Raw genomic sequence first — 18,922 nt, forward strand, 5'->3', positions numbered from 1 at the left:
AATATTAAATTAGAGCAACCACATATTGAGTCTTCAGGTGACTACACATTTTCTCTCAGTGTCTCCTGAATGAGGTTTAGCATGGATGATGCAAATCTGGAAGCCAGAAGATGAAGCTAAATTTTTAGTTGTGTAACTAACCTGCTCTGCGACTTTCATGTTGCTGTTTTTACATTTGTAAAGTATTTTCACGTTGTAAAGTGCTTACACCCATGAAATGCAAGGACCAACTCAAGAGTTCCTTAACTGCATATACTGAATGCCAGACTCTCTAAAATAAATTCCTCCTAAGAAGCTTGTGTTAAGACAACTAGTATTTCTATCATTATTACCAGCAAGCCCACCCCAAATTGATGGCAAATTTCCCCTTCTTTTAGCAAGAGACTAACATGGAGTAATATTTCAGACAAGCAAAATAGCTTAACCATGGTGTCTGCAGGACTTGAATGGTACACTTTGGACCCTTATTTCTACTTTATCCTATTCCTGAAAACCAGATGGATTTAGTAATGCTAGAGGAGGGTAGCAGGGGGCTGTAGGCTTGCATTAGCACTGGTTGGTGCAGTGCTCATTCACAGTCATAAGGCAGATTAGCTGCCAGCACTCCCATTTGCAGGATACCTACTGCAATACTCTCAGTTTCAATTTTGTTCAGGAATGATCAGCATCCTGCACAGATAGCTCTTACCTTAGTTGTGTGTGTCTCAGTACAGAGTCAATTCTTTCACTAGGTTTGCTTACCAAGCTCTTAGAAGAGGCTCTTGCCACACATCAGATTTTAATTAACTTGACCTTCTGAGAAACTCATAAGCAGGGCTGCTCCAAGGCAGTGTGTCTTTTTGGGCCAAGATGCTTAGTGCCACTTAACTGGCTGTCCTATTTTTGTTACTGTTGCTGCCTGTTACACTTCAAGTATCAATCATGCATCACAGCAGCCTGTGAGACTAACATAGACACTAAAGGATCTTGCCTGTTCAAACACAGAAGTTCTTACCTGAATCTCCTCAGTTTCATCCACCAAGAGAAAACTCACAACTTTCTCTGTCATCTTCCTTCTCTTGGTCTCCTCATCCATCACCTCCTCCTCTTCATGCTCTTGGGCTTTGCCAGCATGGTAGATGGTGACAGGGTGCTTCCTTTTGTTCCCCCCAGCATGTGTTCTCTTCTGACACTCCACGCAGAGGTTGATTTTGCACACCTGGCACCTCACTGCTGCTATCTGCCTCGTCATACTGGCATGCATTATGTTCCCATTGGCACCTTTGCAGAAGTCACAGAATGGGACATGGCCGGGTCTTATACGGGTTCGCTCGTGGTTCCGTAACTTTTCTGGCTGATGCAGCTCTTCTTCACAACGCTGGCACTGTAGGCTCCTGCACTCATCACACTCAAAGATTGCTTCATCTGTCCCACTGCAAACATAGCTTTCCTGGCACAGGAGTGTCGTGTTCTGTCCTTTCTCTACAGTCTGTGTGTGAGCACTCATCTTCAAATTCCTTTAAAGCAATGCTTTTTCCCCTCTTGCTTCTGTTCTGAACAATAATAGGTGTAAAAGTCAGTTGCAAAAGTCAGGGGAAAGAAACACAACAGGAATGATGTCTGTACTTTATTTTAAATAATTAATAGATGTTTCTTTAAGATTCATACACTGACCTACCTTCCAGGAAGTCTTGGCAAGCACAGATGTTTTCTTTCCCCAGAATAAACTTAAACAATGTGGCTGGCTTCACGTATTGTTATACCCAAATGCTGGTATACATTCTTTTTGTGCTTAACTGTACAGTGTGTTTTCAGCAACAAGAAAAACACCGAGTTCGGGGTACTTCAGCACACAAGGCAAGAGATCGGAGGAGCACTGCTGGTGACACAGAAGCAAAATAAAACATCAGAAATGCACAAGTGCATATATATGTACACACACACACAGAAGACTGTCAATACTAGAAAATTCTCTGCTTTCACTCCCCGGCTAAGCTCCTCCTTCAGAGTTCACAGTATTTATTTGCTGGGAATTTCCTGATGTGCTTCGCCAGATAAACAAAAATCCACTCTCTTTGTGCGCTTCTTCTAGCGACGCTGTATAGCGATCGCCACCGCGGCCGAACTAACGGATCCTCTCCTCCTCCGTTCCCCTCGCAGCCCCCGGAACCGGCGCCCCAGGGGCCAGCCGCGCACCCGCCCGCCTTTGTCTAGACCTGGTGCCGCGGGGCTGCGCGGGCCCCTCGGCCGCCTCCCTCGCCCCTCCGCAGCCAGCACGGAGTCGCTCTCGCAGCGGGCTGGCCCCGGCCGCTCCACACACCCGGCGGTGAACGGCTGCGCTGGCCCGCCGCACTTGTGGCTCGGGCCGCGCCGTGCTTACGCAATGCCGGTGCCCCGCTCCTGCTCCCGCACCTACCTGAGGCTGCGCCCAGCGCGGCACCCTATGATTCCTCACCGGCGGCCCGGAAGACAGGGGGAAGTCTCCCGGTCTCCTCTTACTGAGCGGTGGCAGCGGGCGGGGAGCTGCGGTGGGGGGCCGGGAACAAAGGCGGCGCGGCACGGGGCTATTGTTTACAAGCCGGCGGCCGCCCCACTTCCCCTTCCTCCCCCCGGCACCCGGTGACTAAGGAGTCGGGTCCCGGCCGCCGCTTCCTCCTCCCCCCCGCCGCCCCCTCCGCTACTGGGGTTGGGGCGGCGGGTGTCCCAGTTCTCCTCCCGCAGCGGCCGGGGCGGCGGCCCGACCATGCAGGCGAAGCTCCCAGCTGGGCTGGGCAGGACCGGGCAGTACCCGCGCCCCTCCGCCCGCTCCCCTCGTTGTCAGCCTGGATCAGCTGATCCCGGGGAACTTCAGGGTTATTTTCTCACCGCGGAGACGGGAAGGCGGCGGCTGGAGGCGGGATGGCCGCTGCGGCACGCTGGGAGATGTAGTTCGGGAGGCCGGCGCTGCCTCACGGAGAGCCCCTCTGCCGTGGCGCCCGCCGGGAGCTGTAGTTCCGGGGTGAGAAGGGGCGGTCCGACACGGCGTGCGGATCCCGGAGCAGAGCGGAGCACTAGCGGCGGGTGGTTGCGGCTCCCTGGGCGCTGCGGGGCGAACGGAGGGCTGCTCCGCTCCCGCCCCTGAGGGAGGCCGCAGGGACGGACGGAGCTCCGGGCCCTTGCCGTGTCCCGAGGTGTCTCCTTTCCCCTTTGCTTTACCTTTGTCCCCTGCTCCGCGGGTGCTTGGGGAAGCCGGCCGGCTCTGCCGCGCTTCCCTGAAGCCCCCAGCAGCGGTGTGAGGGGTGAAACTCGTAGTGAGCTAGTTGCTTCACCGCCTGGAAAGAGACCAAGATGCTGCCCCCAGGCCTGGCAGAGGAGTGGGTCACCGTGCTGTCTACACGAAAGAGAAAAAAGCGACCTGTTCCCTTGTGCTATGTATGCTTTTAAACCAAGTCTCGATAAGGAAAGTCTTCAGCCACTATAATTATTGCCCTTTTTCTCCTTTTCGTGACAGTAGCTGCAGCCAGTGGGTGAACTGACATTGTTTATTTAGCTGAACGAGACTGCAGATCTGAAATGGAGACATGCACCTGCCAAAAAAATGACAGTCTTCATGGTCAGAGCCTGCAACTGTGGGGACAGGTGGTGGATGTGGACAGGGATGATCAAAGAAGCCCCAGGGTGAGGAAGTAAGCTCCAGTGAGATGCTGGGTCATGGTACTGGCTGGAAAGAGCAGGGGGCTACAAGAAAAGGACAAGTTATTTTTCATTGGCTGTGTGTGTAGCCAAATGTATATGTGTGACTTAGGTAACATTCAAAATATTTTTGTTGTAGCACAGCCAGTGCACAAACAATTTCTTTTCTAAAGTAACCAGGATTTTTTGGCTGGATGTTTGGATCAGGTGCTAACGGCTACCTCTCTGGGAAAAGGATATGCACTGTTTCACTTCGTGAACTTTACAAGTTGATAATGTTCAAATACGTAAAGGGGACCTACAAGTAATCTGGAGAAAGACTTTTTACAAGGGGGGATGGTTTTAAGCTGACAGAAGGAAGAGTCAGATTAGACATTAGGAAGAAATTCTTCCCTGTGACGGTGCTGAGGCGCTGGCACAGTGTGCCCAGAGAAGCTGTGGCTGCCCCATCCCTGGCAGTGTTCAAGACCAGTTTGGACGGGGCTTGGAACAATCTGATCTAGTGGAAGGCATCCCTGCCCATGGCAGGGGGTTGAAACTGGATGAGCTTTATGGTCTCATTCTATGATTCTGTAACCATAGACAGGCCTGTGGTTTTGTCCCCTGGTTTGTTTGCATGCAATTTCAAGGGAGAGCCAAATTACACAACTAGGTATCCATGTAGGCAGCAGTGATTGTGAGTTTACCTTCTGTAAGCTATCATCATTTAAAGTGATCATCATGTAAGGTGAGCTATCATCATTTCTCAAAACTGAGTCAGCAGGTCCAATTACCATGAAAATGAGGCATCAGTGAAGTTCCCAAGAGTGACTGAGGCCCTGTCAGAATTCAAGCATACTGCTGAAGTACTTTTGTTCTGCTAGATTCTACTGTATGTATTTGTGTTATTTGGCATATACATGGCTTATCCATTTCTCCTCTATGCAGTTTAGTGATGATGAATGATTGAAGACTGGCACAGTACCTGTCTTCCCTGCTCTCTTTCATACTATTATGATAATGTATTTTCACTCAGTTATTTTGCAGAGAAGATCAATAAAAAAGATTAACCAAATGGACTGACATGGACAGGAGTAAACTTTTGCTGAACCAAAAATGTTAAGAAATGCAAAACAGTGTGCAGACATACAAAGCACCTTCCTTAATTTTGGCCCTAATATTAAAAGCCACTTACTGCACTCCTTTTGATTAGCTTTGAGCATGAAGCTCTGGAGTCCACAGTGAGGAAATTAATAAAGAGAACTATAATCAGTATCTGGGGAGGGATCTCAGTTTCACAACTGAAGGGTAAACAGATAAAATTGATAGGTTTAGAGGTACACAATTCTAACATCCAATAGCAGAAATAGTAGAGATGTGGAAATAGCTGGTTTTACTAGATTATTCTAATGCTGTTCTTTATGGTTAGAAAGGATACTGGAGTCTGATGTTCACAATTTGTACAAGGAGAATGCAGAATGGTCTACTTCTCTGGCTACGCAAAACAGACTAACATTTAAATTAGAAAAGCCTTTGCAATGCTTCCTGTAAGTAAAAGCTTGTTATAGCAGCACAACTGAGTTTGGATTTCTCATCTTTTTCAGGCAGGTAAGAGTTTCACTCTGAGACAACAACATAGAAACAGGAAACTCAGAAGATCCTTTTTATAAGCTTTCCCTTTTCCTTAGTTTTCCTGCAAGATGCAAAAAGAGTTTGTTGTTTTTTTTAACTACCTCAGCATGTTTATGAATTATTTGAAGTATTAACAGTAGTCAGTATGGCGGTTACTAAATTTGCATTAGTTGAAGGGAGATACGCAGGCCGCACAGCATGAGTTGTAATCAATAGAATATAAAAATGCTGTTTCTGATGGGGGAAGGAATTGCAATCAATCTTGAGGTATTTCCTGAATTTGCTACTGCTAAAATACTTACCTTTGCACATCATCTGATAAAGCAAGGTGATGAACAGGACCTTAGTTCCAGCTCAGATGTTGACTGTTCAGTAGCAACTTATGACGTCAGATAGAGTTCATCTGCTTTGTACTGAAGAAGCTGATAGTGTCTGCTCCAAATGTTTTCCTTGCCATTATAGGTGGAGGGGATTGTTTGTCATTGGACTCTCATCTTTCGAGCACTTTTCCCTAAAGAGTGTTTATAAACAGTGGAAAACGTAATATAAAGGTACTAAGGTTTGCTTGTTTGGTTTTTGCCTGGCTGATCCAAAATGTTTTCAACAACCTTCTGCACACATGCTCATGCTGTGGTCTATCTCTTAATCACCCATAAGATCACCTTCCTTCAATTTCCATTTACTTCTTTCCATTTGCAGTTGCTTGCCATCATTGTAATAAAACACTGCCTCCTGTAATGTTGGGGGGAATTGTACTTTTTAAACTGTCTTAATGTAACCTTAGTGCTGGAAGTAGGTCAGGGAAACTAAGTTGCAGACCATGGCTATGCCCAACTGCTTCACAGCCCAGTTGAGCTATGTTGAGTTGGGCTGAGCTTTTTGCAGAGCACGTGGCTGCCTGAGATACTGATGTTTGCTCTTTTTGCTCTTTAAATCCATAAAGATTTTTTTTTTATTTTTTTTTTAGCAGAGATACAGCCTTCCATGAAAGCCAACCGTATCCTGGGCTGCATCACAAGAAGCATGACTAGCAGGTTGAGGGAGGTGATCCTGCCCCTCTACTCTGCTGTTGTGAGACTCCACCTGCAGTACTGCATTTGGCTCTGGGGCCTCCAACACAAGAAGGACATGGACCTGCTTGTCCAAAGGTGGCTACAAAGATGATCAGAAGCTGCAGCACCTCTGTTCTGGAGACAGGCTCGGAGAGCTGGGCTTGCTCAGCCTGGAGAAGGTAAGGCTCCAGGAAGACCTTTTAACAGTCTTCCAGTACCTAAAGGGGGCTTGTAAGAAAGATGGTGACAGACTTTCTAGCAAGGCCTGTAGCAATAATGCAGGTTTTAAACTAAGGGTAGATTTAAACTAATTTTTTTTTTTTTTTTTTTTTAAAGATGAGGGTGCTGAGGCCCTGGCCCAGGTTGCCCAGAGAAGCTGTGGCTCCCCCATCCAAAGGCCAGGTTGGACAGGGCTTGGAGGAACCTGGTCTAGTAGAAGGTGTCCCTGCCCATAGCAGGGGAGAGATGAGCTAGATAATCTTTGAAAGTCTGTTCCAATCCAAACCATTCTATAATTCTACATCTTTATGTCTATTGCCCCTAAAACTGTTTTTTGTTTTAGCTTTCCAGTCTGTCACAACTCGCGTTCTCTTCTGATAAAAGCAACAGAGAAAGTTCCCTGCGGCTCTGCCCGCGGGTACCGCCTGCGCCTACCACAGCCTTAGCTAAGCCAGGCCCCAGAACGCAGCAGCGGGGAACGGCACCGCAGGCAGTGAGAGGTACCCGCTAGTAGCCAAGCGAGCGGCTGGTACCAGCTCGCAGAGGGAGACGTTCTGGGCCCACACCAGTCCCGTGAGGCGCAGCCTGACCTTAAGATGGCGACGCCCGAGGTTGAGTGAGGGCGCCTCACCACCTGCCCACAGCAAACATGGCGGCAACCCGGGAGCCCTTTCCTCATTTCCTCTGCCCTTCTAGCCATTGCCACTCTATGGTGGCATGTATTAGTGCTGTGTTGCTGAGCGGGAGGGCGCTCTAGCACTGCCATCTCTATGGTGGTGCTGCGCGGTGCGTGTCGGGGCACTGGCGGAAGGGGCGGGTCACATGACCCCGCGCAGCGCGGCGGAGGCGGCTCGGTGCGGTGTGTTCGAGGCCTAGTGGCGCCCCGGGGCTTCCCAAGCTGCCGAGCGGCGTCCTCTTGCTCCATCCCCGGCCTACGCCGCGTGGAGGGGCCGCGGCAGCGCTCCGGACGCGGCTTCTGCTCCGCAGAGAAGCGGTGAGGAGTGAGGGGCTTCAGGGGTCGAGAGGGGAGGGAGCGCGGCGGCGGTGAGAGGAGGCGCGGCCGGGCCGGGCCGGACTTTTCTACCGTACTTCCGCGCGCTCGGTCGTAGCAGGCGCAGGCGGTTTCTCACCGTTCGGGGCCCGCGGTGTCAGGCTGGTGGGGAACGGGAGCGCGGTCTCAGGGAGGTGCTCGCGGGAGGGTGGCGGCGGCCTTTTACTTCCTCTCTCCCGGGACGGTTGGGAGCCCCTTCTGGCGGGCGAGAGGAGCCTGCTCACGGGCAGGACGAGGCCGAGAGGAGCCCGCTCACGGGCGGGACGAGGCTGAGCCTGCGGTGGAGCTTTGCCGGCGTCCGGAACCGCTCAGCAGCGTGGCCCGGGCCTTTCTGCCTGTGGGTGGGGTTTTTGCTTCTCCATGTCAGGGACTTGAACGTCCTTAGCGTGGACCCGAGTAGTCATCGTAAAACGCGTCTTAGCAGCTTGTGCATAACAGGCTCGGAGTGATTCATCCGTGTAATACCGGTTATGATGTGTGTATTGGCATGTTTTTCTCATGATATCTTTTTCCATTTTAGAAAAAGGGCCTTTGTCTGTCTGAAGGAGAAAAGGAGTTTGTTCAAATACAGGGAACATTCTAAGCAAAATTAGCTTTTATTTTCTTTATTTTATCTTTTTTTTAGTATAGAAGCTGACAGAAAGTGAAATCTTAAAAGTTGTCTAGTTCTCAGTCTGATCAGATTAAAATGTATGTACGTGCATGTGTAGTAATTTTTTGTGGGGCAGGCAAGCATTGCTTCAGGTATTGCATCAGCATTTATGGAAGGTGGTCCAGAACAAATTCAAAGAGAAAACAGGACACTTGGTTATTTTCCCTGTAAAGGAGCAGCATTGCTCATAGTGCTGTACCTTTCCCTGCTTCTGTCTTTCAAGTGCCAGTTCACATAAATGTTGTAATGCCACAGCCGTGTTTGTGTTTTGGGGAGAGTTAATAACAGTATTAGAGTGGACAGTCACTTATTTGACTGACTAGGGCTTTATGTGGGTGCAGAATCAGAGAATTAGGAACTAAACCAAAGATCGTGAAGTTCTGCTGAGGCTCTGGCTTAGATTGAGTATTAGGAAAAATCTCTTCGCAAAGAGGGTGCTCAGGCATTGGAACAGGCTGCCCAGGAAAGTGATGGAATCACCGTCCCTGGAAGTGTTCAAAACCGTATACGTGAGTCCCTTAGTGATGTGGTTTAGGGTGGACTTGGCAGTCTTGGGGTAACAGGACTTGATCTTAGAGATCCTTTCCAACATAGTTGATTCTATCACTCTAAGCATGTTGCTTTTTTGGGTTGCTACATATTAACAGCTTGGGATACAACTTACTCCTTGGCAGTTAGTGAACACTTTCTAGGTCACCTCTGAAAAAGAGGCTTGAGCAAATACTAGTTTTGCTTGTTCAGAAGTAAATATATTCTTGAAATCTAGCATCTGTTTTATCTTTCCCTGTGTCTTTTGTGTTTCACATCAATTTCACATGTCTTGCTTAGCTTGCATTCAGTTTTAGGGAAAACTGTGGGGCTCTATAAGTGGGTATTTTCACTGAGAGAATCAGTTGGCTTCTTTGAGGCAGTGTTGATTTTTAAGGTTTTTTTTGTGAGAAGCAATACCATAAACAGCATCTCCAATGGGTGACAAACTATGAGGTTATTTTTGTAATTGAATAGCTTAAAAATCCATACATCATGTAGAAACTTGATTTAAAAGCTTGTGTGATAGTACTGACTTCAATAGATTCGTTATATATTTTCTCCAGTGACTTCTGAAAAGGCTTTTGTTGCTCAGCTTCACCCATGGCACAAAGTGTATAAAGTACTTTGTCATAAATTAGGGGAAATTATTATTCACTCTTTGCTGCCTAGGTATTGACATTAGAATCGAAAGCCGAAATGTTGTACTATTCTTAATAGGAATTAAACATAATAACATGGATATGCAAATCAAATGTCTTGGTATAACATCCTTACTTCTCCCTTATTTGAGAGACTAGCTTGCACAGCTGTTTTGTGCAATTTATTCTGGACTTTAAGTGTATGGATTTTTTTGTGGTGCAGAAGAATTGTACTGGGGAAATGTCAGGGTTAGTGTAGGGTTAGGGTTAGGGAAGAGCAGTCAAAATCAGACAAAATGAAACCAAGCTAGATCAGCCATATTGTCACAGCTGTTTTGACACTACATGTGTCATTCTTAAAACACAGTAAGTTTCGTTATGCATCAAGACTTAAGGATTTTTACAGTTAATTTTGATTAATGTTAACAGTAGCTCAGCAGTTGTTTCATGTGGAACTCACATGTTTTGAAAGTGCTTAAAATTTTTTTAAATGAAGTTATGCTGTGTAAACACAGAGGTACTAATGAGATTAATCTTGTGACACTGGTAGAACTGTGATGTTGCTCTGAGGAGGTAATAGCACTGTCACTTTAAAATACAGTAGTTAGCTGTATTTTTTATTGAAACTCACATGCTGTTTGTGATGTATCTTTTCACCCCTCTATTAAAAAAATATAATAGATGTTTAAAGAATACTATGATTTAAAAAACACAGTTACAGTAAGTGCAGCCAGACCAGTACAATTTTCTCATATAGTCAGTTTCCTATTATGGGGACTTTTGGGAGTTGGAGATAACAAAGCAGCATGGGGCAGCTGTGTCTGAATAATGGCTACTCTTGTTTCATAGTTTTGATGTCTCAGACCCTCAAGTCTGGCCCTGTGCACTTCTTTAGTTGTGCATCAGAGCCAGTGTGCTCTTATGGGCAGAGCTCTGTCCCAGCAGGGATAGCACCATGCCAGAATTAACAAGGCTCAGTGGATTTTAGAGCCACATGGGTATCCCTGTGTTCTCTCCAGGTTTCAGAAGATGGACACAGCTGGCTCTGCATGGTGTTTTGTTCCATCAGGACTTACTAACTCAGAAGAGCAGTGTATTAAAGCAGCTGAACTTTTAGGCCAGAGTTGAACCTGGAATATTATAGCTGTTTGTGTAGCACTTGCTTTAGTTAATAGCTCAGGATTTGAGCTAGTTTTGTTTAGAGCAACCTTAGGTTGTTTGCCATCCTTGACATAATTAATCTGCACCTTACAAAAATTGCCCAAGGCTAATAAAATGTGCACCTACATTACTTTGTTAACTCAGATCAGGAGTGTGCTTTTGAAGGGTGTCTTGCAGTCATCCGCACTTGGAAAACCTTTTTTTCACATTGGTTTGCATTATTCCAGTGAATGGACTGAGTTCCTTTTGGAATGAAAATGAGCTCTTACCTGCAAATGGGCATTTGTTACTGTGGGGTGGTCCTCTAAAAATGTGTACTGTAGACATTAGGGTCTTGGCTTGATCTATTCTGTTTAACAGACCTACTCCTATTTTACTTCCCTGCTTGCTGGCATGGACATAGCCTAAACTGACTAAGCCTGGAGCCAGAGACCTGACACAAATCCATTATTCTGGGGCTGAAGATGTCAGTATTTCAGGTAGCATCAGGCCAGATGCTCACTGCTTTTCTTACCCTGTTATCTTTGTGACCACTTTAATACTCGCACAAAGAACTGCTAGCTAAAAGGTAGCTGCCGAGAATGCTGTTTGCATCCAATTTCACTTGAGGTGATATTTTCATAAGTCAGTTTATGTCTTAAAAATACCTCTGAACTGTTTTGTTCCTTACTTGAGTACTTGAATATACTGGGGAAATATGAAGATCACCCTACGCAATACTGAAGCCACAGCAAATATAGCAAATGCTGATCATTGAACTGTACTGGCAGAGTAGTAGGAGAGTCTGCAGAGAAGTTCAAGATGTTCCTGAGATTTCTGCAAGTGTATTCTACCTAGACCTGGCTTAGCATCTCTTAACTTTCAATACCTAACACTTGGCTTGTAGTTACTTATAACAACCCCTCTGACTGTTGGAAGAGTAGGTCAGTTTCTTGCATGTTCTGTAGCTGCTGACAGAAAAATTGTGCTATTCAGTTCCTTTCATTGTAACATCTTTGCTGCTGCAGCTTCCTCTCTTGTCCAGATCTCTCACTTCTCTTGTGAGCAGTTTCAATCCTGGTGTCTGCTGATCCTCACAGTTTTCATAATGGAAACAGAATTAAAATGTTCTCTCTGCCAGTTTCATATTGGTAGTTAGGTGTAGTAGCAAGAAAGAGACCATAGCTTTCTTTAATTCTAGCACTGATCTTCAGTTTTGCAGGCAACAGAGGTGCAAGGATAGATCTGTGCAAGAATTAAGTCAGTAACAGAGCAGCTTTGTAGCTACTGTGAAAGTAACTGTACAAATATGGGAAAAAAAATAAGAACAGAATGCTTCAAGTAAAATGGGCACTTGAAGCCCTAGAGATAGCTGTTTCACATCATCTGACTAGAAGATTGAAAGACTAAATTTTATTCTTATTAACTGCCTTGTTCTTATTATGCAGTGACAATTCATTGACAGCTAAGTATTTTGGTATTTTTAATTTAAAAAACAAACAAATTTGCCTGTTTGTGCATGTAAAATCCATTGAAAGTGGTAAGTTTCAGCATCTTTTAATTCAAATAACTGTTTCACCTCTTAAGTCTTCAGGCTTTTTTTTTTTTTCATTAGCTTCTCCAAAATGGTGTCTCAGATAAAGAGCTCATCAGAGCTAGAGAAGGAACTGCTCCTACAGGCAGCCTGGAAAATTACTTCCCCTATTGTTCTTTTTTGTTTAATTGACTACTCCTTAATGTCCTCAGATGGTGTTACGCTAATGTAGCCTGTTCAGAACCATCTAGGATCTGATAGTTTACTGCTCTACCATCCTGTCCTAAACCAGCTTTGACTTTTGTCCAGTTATCAGCAATACAGATAAGAAGCCAGAGCCTTAAGGATCTTAATTTTCTGTCTTCCCTTGGCTGTGTTTTTCAGGATGAAGAAGTTTGCAATAGTAATACCGAAGTGGGCAAGAGAGTTGTGTTCTCTGCCATACCATCCAGGTTTTGTATTCTAGAGCAGTGTTGGCTGATGTGTAGAGGAGTTGGAGTAGACAGTGTTCTTCCAGACAAAATGTTTTGACCATACACCTTGGCTGCTTTTCTTTTCCCATTCAGTTTTAAAAATTCAAGAATGACAGAAGGGGATTGTGTTCTTAGGCATATGGATTCTGAAGGGGAAAAAAAGTTTTGTTTATTGTATAAAATAGTCTCTATTGAACTGTTGGAGAAATGCTTGCATTTGCCCTCTTCTACCATCTTAGATCTTGTGTTATAGGAACACTTATTTTTTCTCTTGGTGAGAGAGACCCCTTTGGGGCCAATTAATGAAGGCCATCATCACAAACCTCTTTGTAGCTGATGTAGTTGTACATGTGTCTTTGAATGAATTCTGTTGTAGGGTCATATATGCATTCTAATACCAGAATAAGTAAGTTCCAGTGTTCAAAGGTATTAATAAATACATTTGGGTTTCCCTGTCATCCTGTCCAGTCCATTATATGTATATATGTATCTGTCCCTCATAATTGTTTCCAGACTGTGGGAATAAAGTTTTGCTGCATGATTCTCTTACCATAATTTTTTTAGCTCATTTAAATGTATCTGCTATTATGGCAGAGTACTGATATTAGCTCTTCCAGTGTCTGAGGCTGTCATTAGCTGCTTGCTCTTATAGATGTATGGAAGACACATCTGTCTTATAAGCTTATTTCGTGTTTCTTGTGTGTTCATTGGCAGGAAGCTGGAGAAAGCATCTTGTAATCTTCAGGTCTTTTGTGCGTATCAGAAATAAGCTTATCATAACTCTTTTTCTCAGTGCTGCCTGCTTCAGTGTTGACTTGTGGTTGCCAGTGTGGAAGGCCATTGCAGTGAAGATTACATACTGTAGATTGGAAAGCAGTGTGTATAGTCTATTCAGAAACACAAATTTCTAATGCTAAGAAACAGCATTACTAAGAGACAGCTAACAGGGCTGTTGTCACTTGTATGGTGTCCTTATGCTTCATATCTGATGTTCCTCTAGCGCTTCCTTGATGTGGTGTGAACATACCTATATGTTCAGCAGTAATATTGGTGACCAACTTTGGTATTTTTAAAAATGAGGACTAACCTTTTTTGAAGACTTGACCATGTAAGGTTGCTGAGATAATACTGGAAGCAAGAATATGTGCTTTGTTAATTAAGAGTAATCTTGATTTTTTATTCTTAGGTTGTATGTTACAGTGTCAGTGATACACACAGAATAATCACCATCTGAAGAGCAAATTATATTAAAGCCATCTTTACTCTCCATGGTAGCATATTGGCTCAGCTCACGGATTGTCATCCACACTGAGCTCTGGAAGATGTGTGAACTGGGAAGTTAAAAATAGACCAGGGAATACTCTTACAAGCTTTTACCTATCTCTGTGCTAGAATTTGGAGATCTTTCAGTCTTGTCTTAAATACAGTTCCCATTAAGGCTGAGCATTGGGATGTCCCAGTTCTTTCTCTCATCTTGTTCCACAGTTGTATTGTGTGTAATAATTTCTTGTACAAGAGAACTACTTGCTTTATTAAAAGTGTCTTAAAAGATTACTTCTGTTTTCACATACTGCAAAGACAGTTTTAAAGAAACTGTACAAGCTGTTAAGTGTTATGTAGTTCACACTCCTTGTAAACCATTGGTATGAGGAGTCAAATACAGTTTTGTTTTCCACTTCATTCTGAAACACTTTCCTAGAAGTGCTGTTTCTTCATTTTGAATGAAGATTGTATTAGTTTTGTAACTATGAATAGCTGGGGGAAAAGAGTTAAATATAGTTTTTGTTTGTAATTGAATGTCCATATAAAGATTTAAAATTATTATGGACACTTAATATTTGCATTGCTTTTGTAATTCATGTGTGGGAACTAACTAGTGTAAGTTTCCTTTTCTGTCTTTTTGACAGGTTGTGACTGGAAGAATGTCTTTCCCACCTCACTTGAATCGCCCTCCTATGGGAATCCCAACGCTTCCCCCTGGCATCCCACCTCCACAGTTTCCTGGCTTCCCTCCACCTGTGCCTCCTGGTAAGTTATGTGAGTATATGGAAGTGTCACCTGGTTTGGAAATCATGTCTGCAATCAGCTAATTTGTATTCATCAGAAATCTCAACAGGGAAGGCTAATATTAATGTCTTGTCTTTCTCAGGGACCCCTATGATTCCTGTACCAATGGGCATTATGGCTCCTGCTCCGACTGTAAGTACTGTAGTGGGGATGAGATTATAGCAAAACAAAATGGAGAGCAAAACTTCGTAAATATCATCAGTATTCTTGTTTTGCTCTATTCCATCAGAATGCATACTATGAGAGGAAACCCTTCACTTTAAATGCAGTTATTATGCAAATAGTATGCTGATTTCTGACATAGACAAAGTTTGACATCATGTCTGGAGCTGTAGCTGCAAAGGTGAAGCAATTACTGTTCTTGCAAGAAGTTGTACTTTTCTCAAATACAATGAATTAGGCTTTGCCTTCAGGTTGTGCATGGTCTTCCTATGCAGTACAGTTAAATCAGTTAGGTGCCAGGTCTCTTGCTTTTGAGTTTTTTGGCCTGTCAGAGTGCTCTGGAGGCATCATTTCATCCAGGTTTATAAGGCTATCATGCAGCACTGCTGAGTTGGCCATAAATGTGTGCATTGACAAGCTTACAAACAAACTCTCTTTTCCCATGTTGCAGGGAAGGAATAGTTGCATGTAATATGCATAAGTGGAAGAGAATATGAGAGGAAGGTCTCTTTGTTTGTTTTACTAATTTCTAGTTGGAGGAAAAGTTTATGTTTTATGGAGCAATAAGAAAAAATCTCACTTTTTAAAATGCAAAGGTTACTTGTTGGCCTCAAGTTGAATTGCCATTTCTGTGACTTTGCATAACTAAAATCTCTCCAAAGTACCATTTTTTTGGTAGCTTTTATTATCTGTTACAGGAGAGTATGTTCATGGTGACTGATGTATTTAAGGCAAAGATACTGGGACAAACTTATTACTCCGTTTTCTGACTAAAATAATTCTTAATAAGTGACACTTCTAGAAGGGTATTTTGAAAAGAGGGATTTGATGTATGCATACCATTAAATATTAAATGTAAGGAGAGGTGCAGCAAAATGGAACAGATGATTGTGCCTGTCTCTGTACAGTTTAGTTTACAGATGTTTGCTCCTTCACCCAAAGAAGTTTGGGTTGTGTATTGATTAAATAAAACAGTAATGTTCACCTGTGGAAAGCTTTAAGAGCTGTCATGTGTCACTTAAAGCCTTTTGAGTCAGTTACTTTTCTATTCGCACTTTGCTTTTTACATTGTTAGGTAAGGTGCTTCAACTTCCAGTGACTCAAATATTGTAAATTAGTTGTAGAAGAAACAATATCTAATGTTACTGTGTGTTCACCTTGACACCTTCCACTAGCCATGTTCAGGTACACCTGTTTTTCTGTCTTTGCCAGAAAACTGTAGTCTTCTATGTGTTGTATAAAGTGTTAAAGCCTGAACCGCTTACTGGTGTCTCGCTCTCTAAGCCTGCTAAAGTTCATATGAAAGTTTAAATTTGAAATGCATGTGTGTCCCCAACTCTTTTGTCTTGCAGATTTAAATAGAAATAAATAACACCCCCAACCCAACACTTTTTTATACTCCTCCCCTTCTCTTTCTAGGTATTAGTTCCTACCACCGTGTCTATGGTTGGCAAACATTTGGGAGCCAGAAAAGATCATCCTGGCTTAAAGAACAAAGAAAACGATGAGAACAGCGGTCCCACTACCACGGTTTTTGTAGGCAACATTTCTGAGAAGGCCTCAGACATGCTCATACGGCAGCTTCTAGCAGTAAGTACAATGGACTGCTTGTTAAATTTCATCCTTCCCTGGCTGATGAGTAATGACCCACAAGCAGTGAATTGAAACTAAAAACAGAGTTAGTCCCACTCACTAGAACGGCAGTCCATTATGCTTCTCTTTAAAGTCAGTGAGAGAAGAACACAGCATTTTTAAGCTGTGTATGTCAATGGACATAGACATTTTTAGTAGTGTTTGCCCTTTTTACGTGTCATCTTTTGCAAAAGTGGTTAAGTTTTTGTAATGTTTTGAACATAAATGATATTTAATTAATAATATTTATCTTTAATGCAGAAATGTGGCTTGGTTTTGAGTTGGAAGAGAGTGCAAGGGGCATCTGGAAAACTTCAAGGTAATTGTTCATACTTATCAAAATTTTTGATCAGATTCTTGGTTTTGTTACCTGGTGGCTTTCCAAATGTCTGATACTTTGCTATTTTTACTACTACTTTTACGTTTTAAGGTATTGTACATGATATTTAACTGCTAAATAATTCCTAGTATTTTCTGTCCTTGGAATCAAGGCAATTAAAAAATAGAATTGAGAAAGGGTTTTAAATGGGAAAATGTCTTGGAAACCTAATTTTGCTCACCTTATGTTCTGAGACTGAGTCAGGAGATCATCCCTGAGAAAGGTTTACCATTTGGACTTGGCATCCAAAGGAGCATATTTACAACACTGTTAATAGTAGCTTCTATTACTGTGTATTATTCCATAACTGTGTAGTAACTGCTCAGTTAAGAAGGTTTTCCTGATGTAAAACTTACCTTCCTTCCCTGTTGTCAAATTTAATGGATTTATTTTTTCATGTGACCTTTCTTCAGTCAGTACAGGAAACAATTTTGGTTACCAGTTTTTGCTGTTAGTTTTGCTGTGTTTTCATATGTTTTCTAGGTTGGTAGTTTGCCTTTTTAAGATGTAATTCAGTTTCTTCAGCTTTCTTATATATCATACTTTGTTTATTTTTCTCTCATAAGGTGTTCTCATTTACAACCTTCTGTAACTGTTGTGAAAAACCTAGTGTGAAATATCCCTCACTGTAGGTCAACAAAGAGCTGATGATGGATGCCCTTGGTCTTCAGATAATTACAAATCTACCTGAGACATGCCTTCATATAGGCTGCATTCCTTAGTTAAGACAGACATGTCAAAAGCTCTACAAAGGCAATCGTAGAATAGTTTATGTTGGAAGGGGCCTTTAAAGGACATCTAATCTGACTCCTGCTGCAATGAGCAGAGATGTTTTCTACTAGGTTGGGTTGCTCAGGGCAACCAGTCTTTGGATGTTTCCAGGGATGTGGCATCTATAATACAGGTATTGCTTTTATCTTATGGGCTGTTAGTTATATCAACGTCTAATGTAGTGAATGATCTTTCTGTCTTTTTTTGATGTGTGCTCCTGGTTTTAAAAAAAAGAAGTGCCTGTATTCTAAGTTTACTGATTCAGATAACTTTTATTACAGAAAATGTATTACATGAAGAACTTTTAACACTTTTAATTTCAATCATCTGTTTGCAGCCTTTGGATTTTGTGAGTACAAAGAGCCAGAATCCACACTACGAGCACTGAGACTACTCCACGACCTCCAGATTGGAGAGAAGAAGCTGCTGGTCAAAGTTGATGCAAAGACAAAGGCTCAGCTAGATGAATGGAAAGCAAAGAAAAAAGCTTCAAATGGGGTACGTATCTAATGTGTGACTTGTGTTATTTTGGCAGGAGAGCAATATAACGTACTTGCCACATCAGATTATGAGTGTGCCACTTAGTTTCTATTCTTGTCTCTGCCCCTAATTAATTTTAGGATTTTTCCAGAGTCATATTAGTGAGTCTGAAGATACGTTGAAAGGCAGTGAAGTGTAAGATCTTAATTCACCAGCATTGGAACTTACCTGAAAGCTAGATACCTTAAACTGAACCTCTAGAATTAGTTGTATACTTCATTCGAAAGGGTAGTAATGCATGCTATACCTCATGATTCTGTTTCTTCATTTTTGTTTAGAAACTTTAAAGTATATAAACTCTAGAAGTAATTGTTACCTTGTCAGATTCTGTAAACTAGCCGTCTAAGGAGACTTGGAGTTTCTTTCCCCTCCATTGATGATCTTCTAGAACATATTAATGAAAAGAAGTAGATTATTCAGTAGATGATGCAGTTATCAGGTGGTGAGCAGCTTTGCAGACATTTAGTAGATGGGGATATAGATTTTGTACCATTCCTTTCTGTAGCTAAGGATCTTCTGGAATAATTGTAGATACTTGATATGTTACAAAGATACTTAACTGACAAATTTGTATTAAAATGAATGTTACCTATTTCTTTGCTAAAATAATATATTTCACACCACAATCAAGGTGTTTGACTTGGTCTCTAACTATTTTGAAGTTCTGAATCTGCCTTAATGTATTTAAAACAATTATTTTTCTGTAAAATGTGAGAAGAGGCTCTTGTTCAGAAAATTAAAAATACTAATCCCATGATAGCGGGTAAATTTGATTTGTTCATAAAGGCATGTAAAATACAGTGGGAACACATGTACTTT

General features: G+C 42.9%; 2 protein-coding genes across 10 annotated transcripts in view; one reads left to right on the top strand and one right to left on the bottom strand.

The window, feature by feature from the left end:
- Window positions 1-3,009, bottom strand: part of ZFYVE1 (zinc finger FYVE-type containing 1) — a 28,869-nt gene extending 25,860 nt beyond the window's left edge. Inside the window, exons 1-3 of one of the 7 annotated variants that reach the window (XM_034061999.1) lie at window positions 2,845-3,009; window positions 1,658-1,855; window positions 995-1,532 (exon numbers count right to left, since the gene is read on the bottom strand). In XM_034061999.1, the coding sequence (XP_033917890.1) occupies window positions 995-1,486 (492 nt within the window). In that variant the 5' untranslated portion in view covers window positions 1,487-1,532; window positions 1,658-1,855; window positions 2,845-3,009. The other 6 variants (XM_031049365.2, XM_031049364.2, XM_031049368.2 and 3 more) reach the window with 6 other exon arrangements.
- A 3,398-nt stretch (window positions 3,010-6,407) lies between these two features.
- RBM25 (RNA binding motif protein 25) overlaps window positions 6,408-18,922 on the top strand; it is a 30,545-nt gene continuing 18,030 nt past the window's right edge. For 2 of the 3 annotated variants that reach the window (XM_031049419.2, XM_031049422.2), the window contains exons 1-6: window positions 7,361-7,527; window positions 14,460-14,580; window positions 14,702-14,751; window positions 16,201-16,371; window positions 16,675-16,732; window positions 17,901-18,061. In XM_031049419.2, the coding sequence (XP_030905279.1) occupies window positions 14,475-14,580; window positions 14,702-14,751; window positions 16,201-16,371; window positions 16,675-16,732; window positions 17,901-18,061 (546 nt within the window). In that variant the 5' untranslated portion in view covers window positions 7,361-7,527; window positions 14,460-14,474. Of the gene's footprint in view, window positions 6,494-7,360; window positions 7,528-14,459; window positions 14,581-14,701; window positions 14,752-16,200; window positions 16,372-16,674; window positions 16,733-17,900; window positions 18,062-18,922 lie in introns of those variants that run through there. The other variant, XM_031049420.2, reaches the window with a different exon arrangement.

The sequence above is a fragment of the Melopsittacus undulatus genome, chromosome 4 (assembly GCF_012275295.1).
Source record: "Melopsittacus undulatus isolate bMelUnd1 chromosome 4, bMelUnd1.mat.Z, whole genome shotgun sequence".
Classification (NCBI taxonomy): Eukaryota; Metazoa; Chordata; class Aves; order Psittaciformes; family Psittaculidae; genus Melopsittacus; species Melopsittacus undulatus.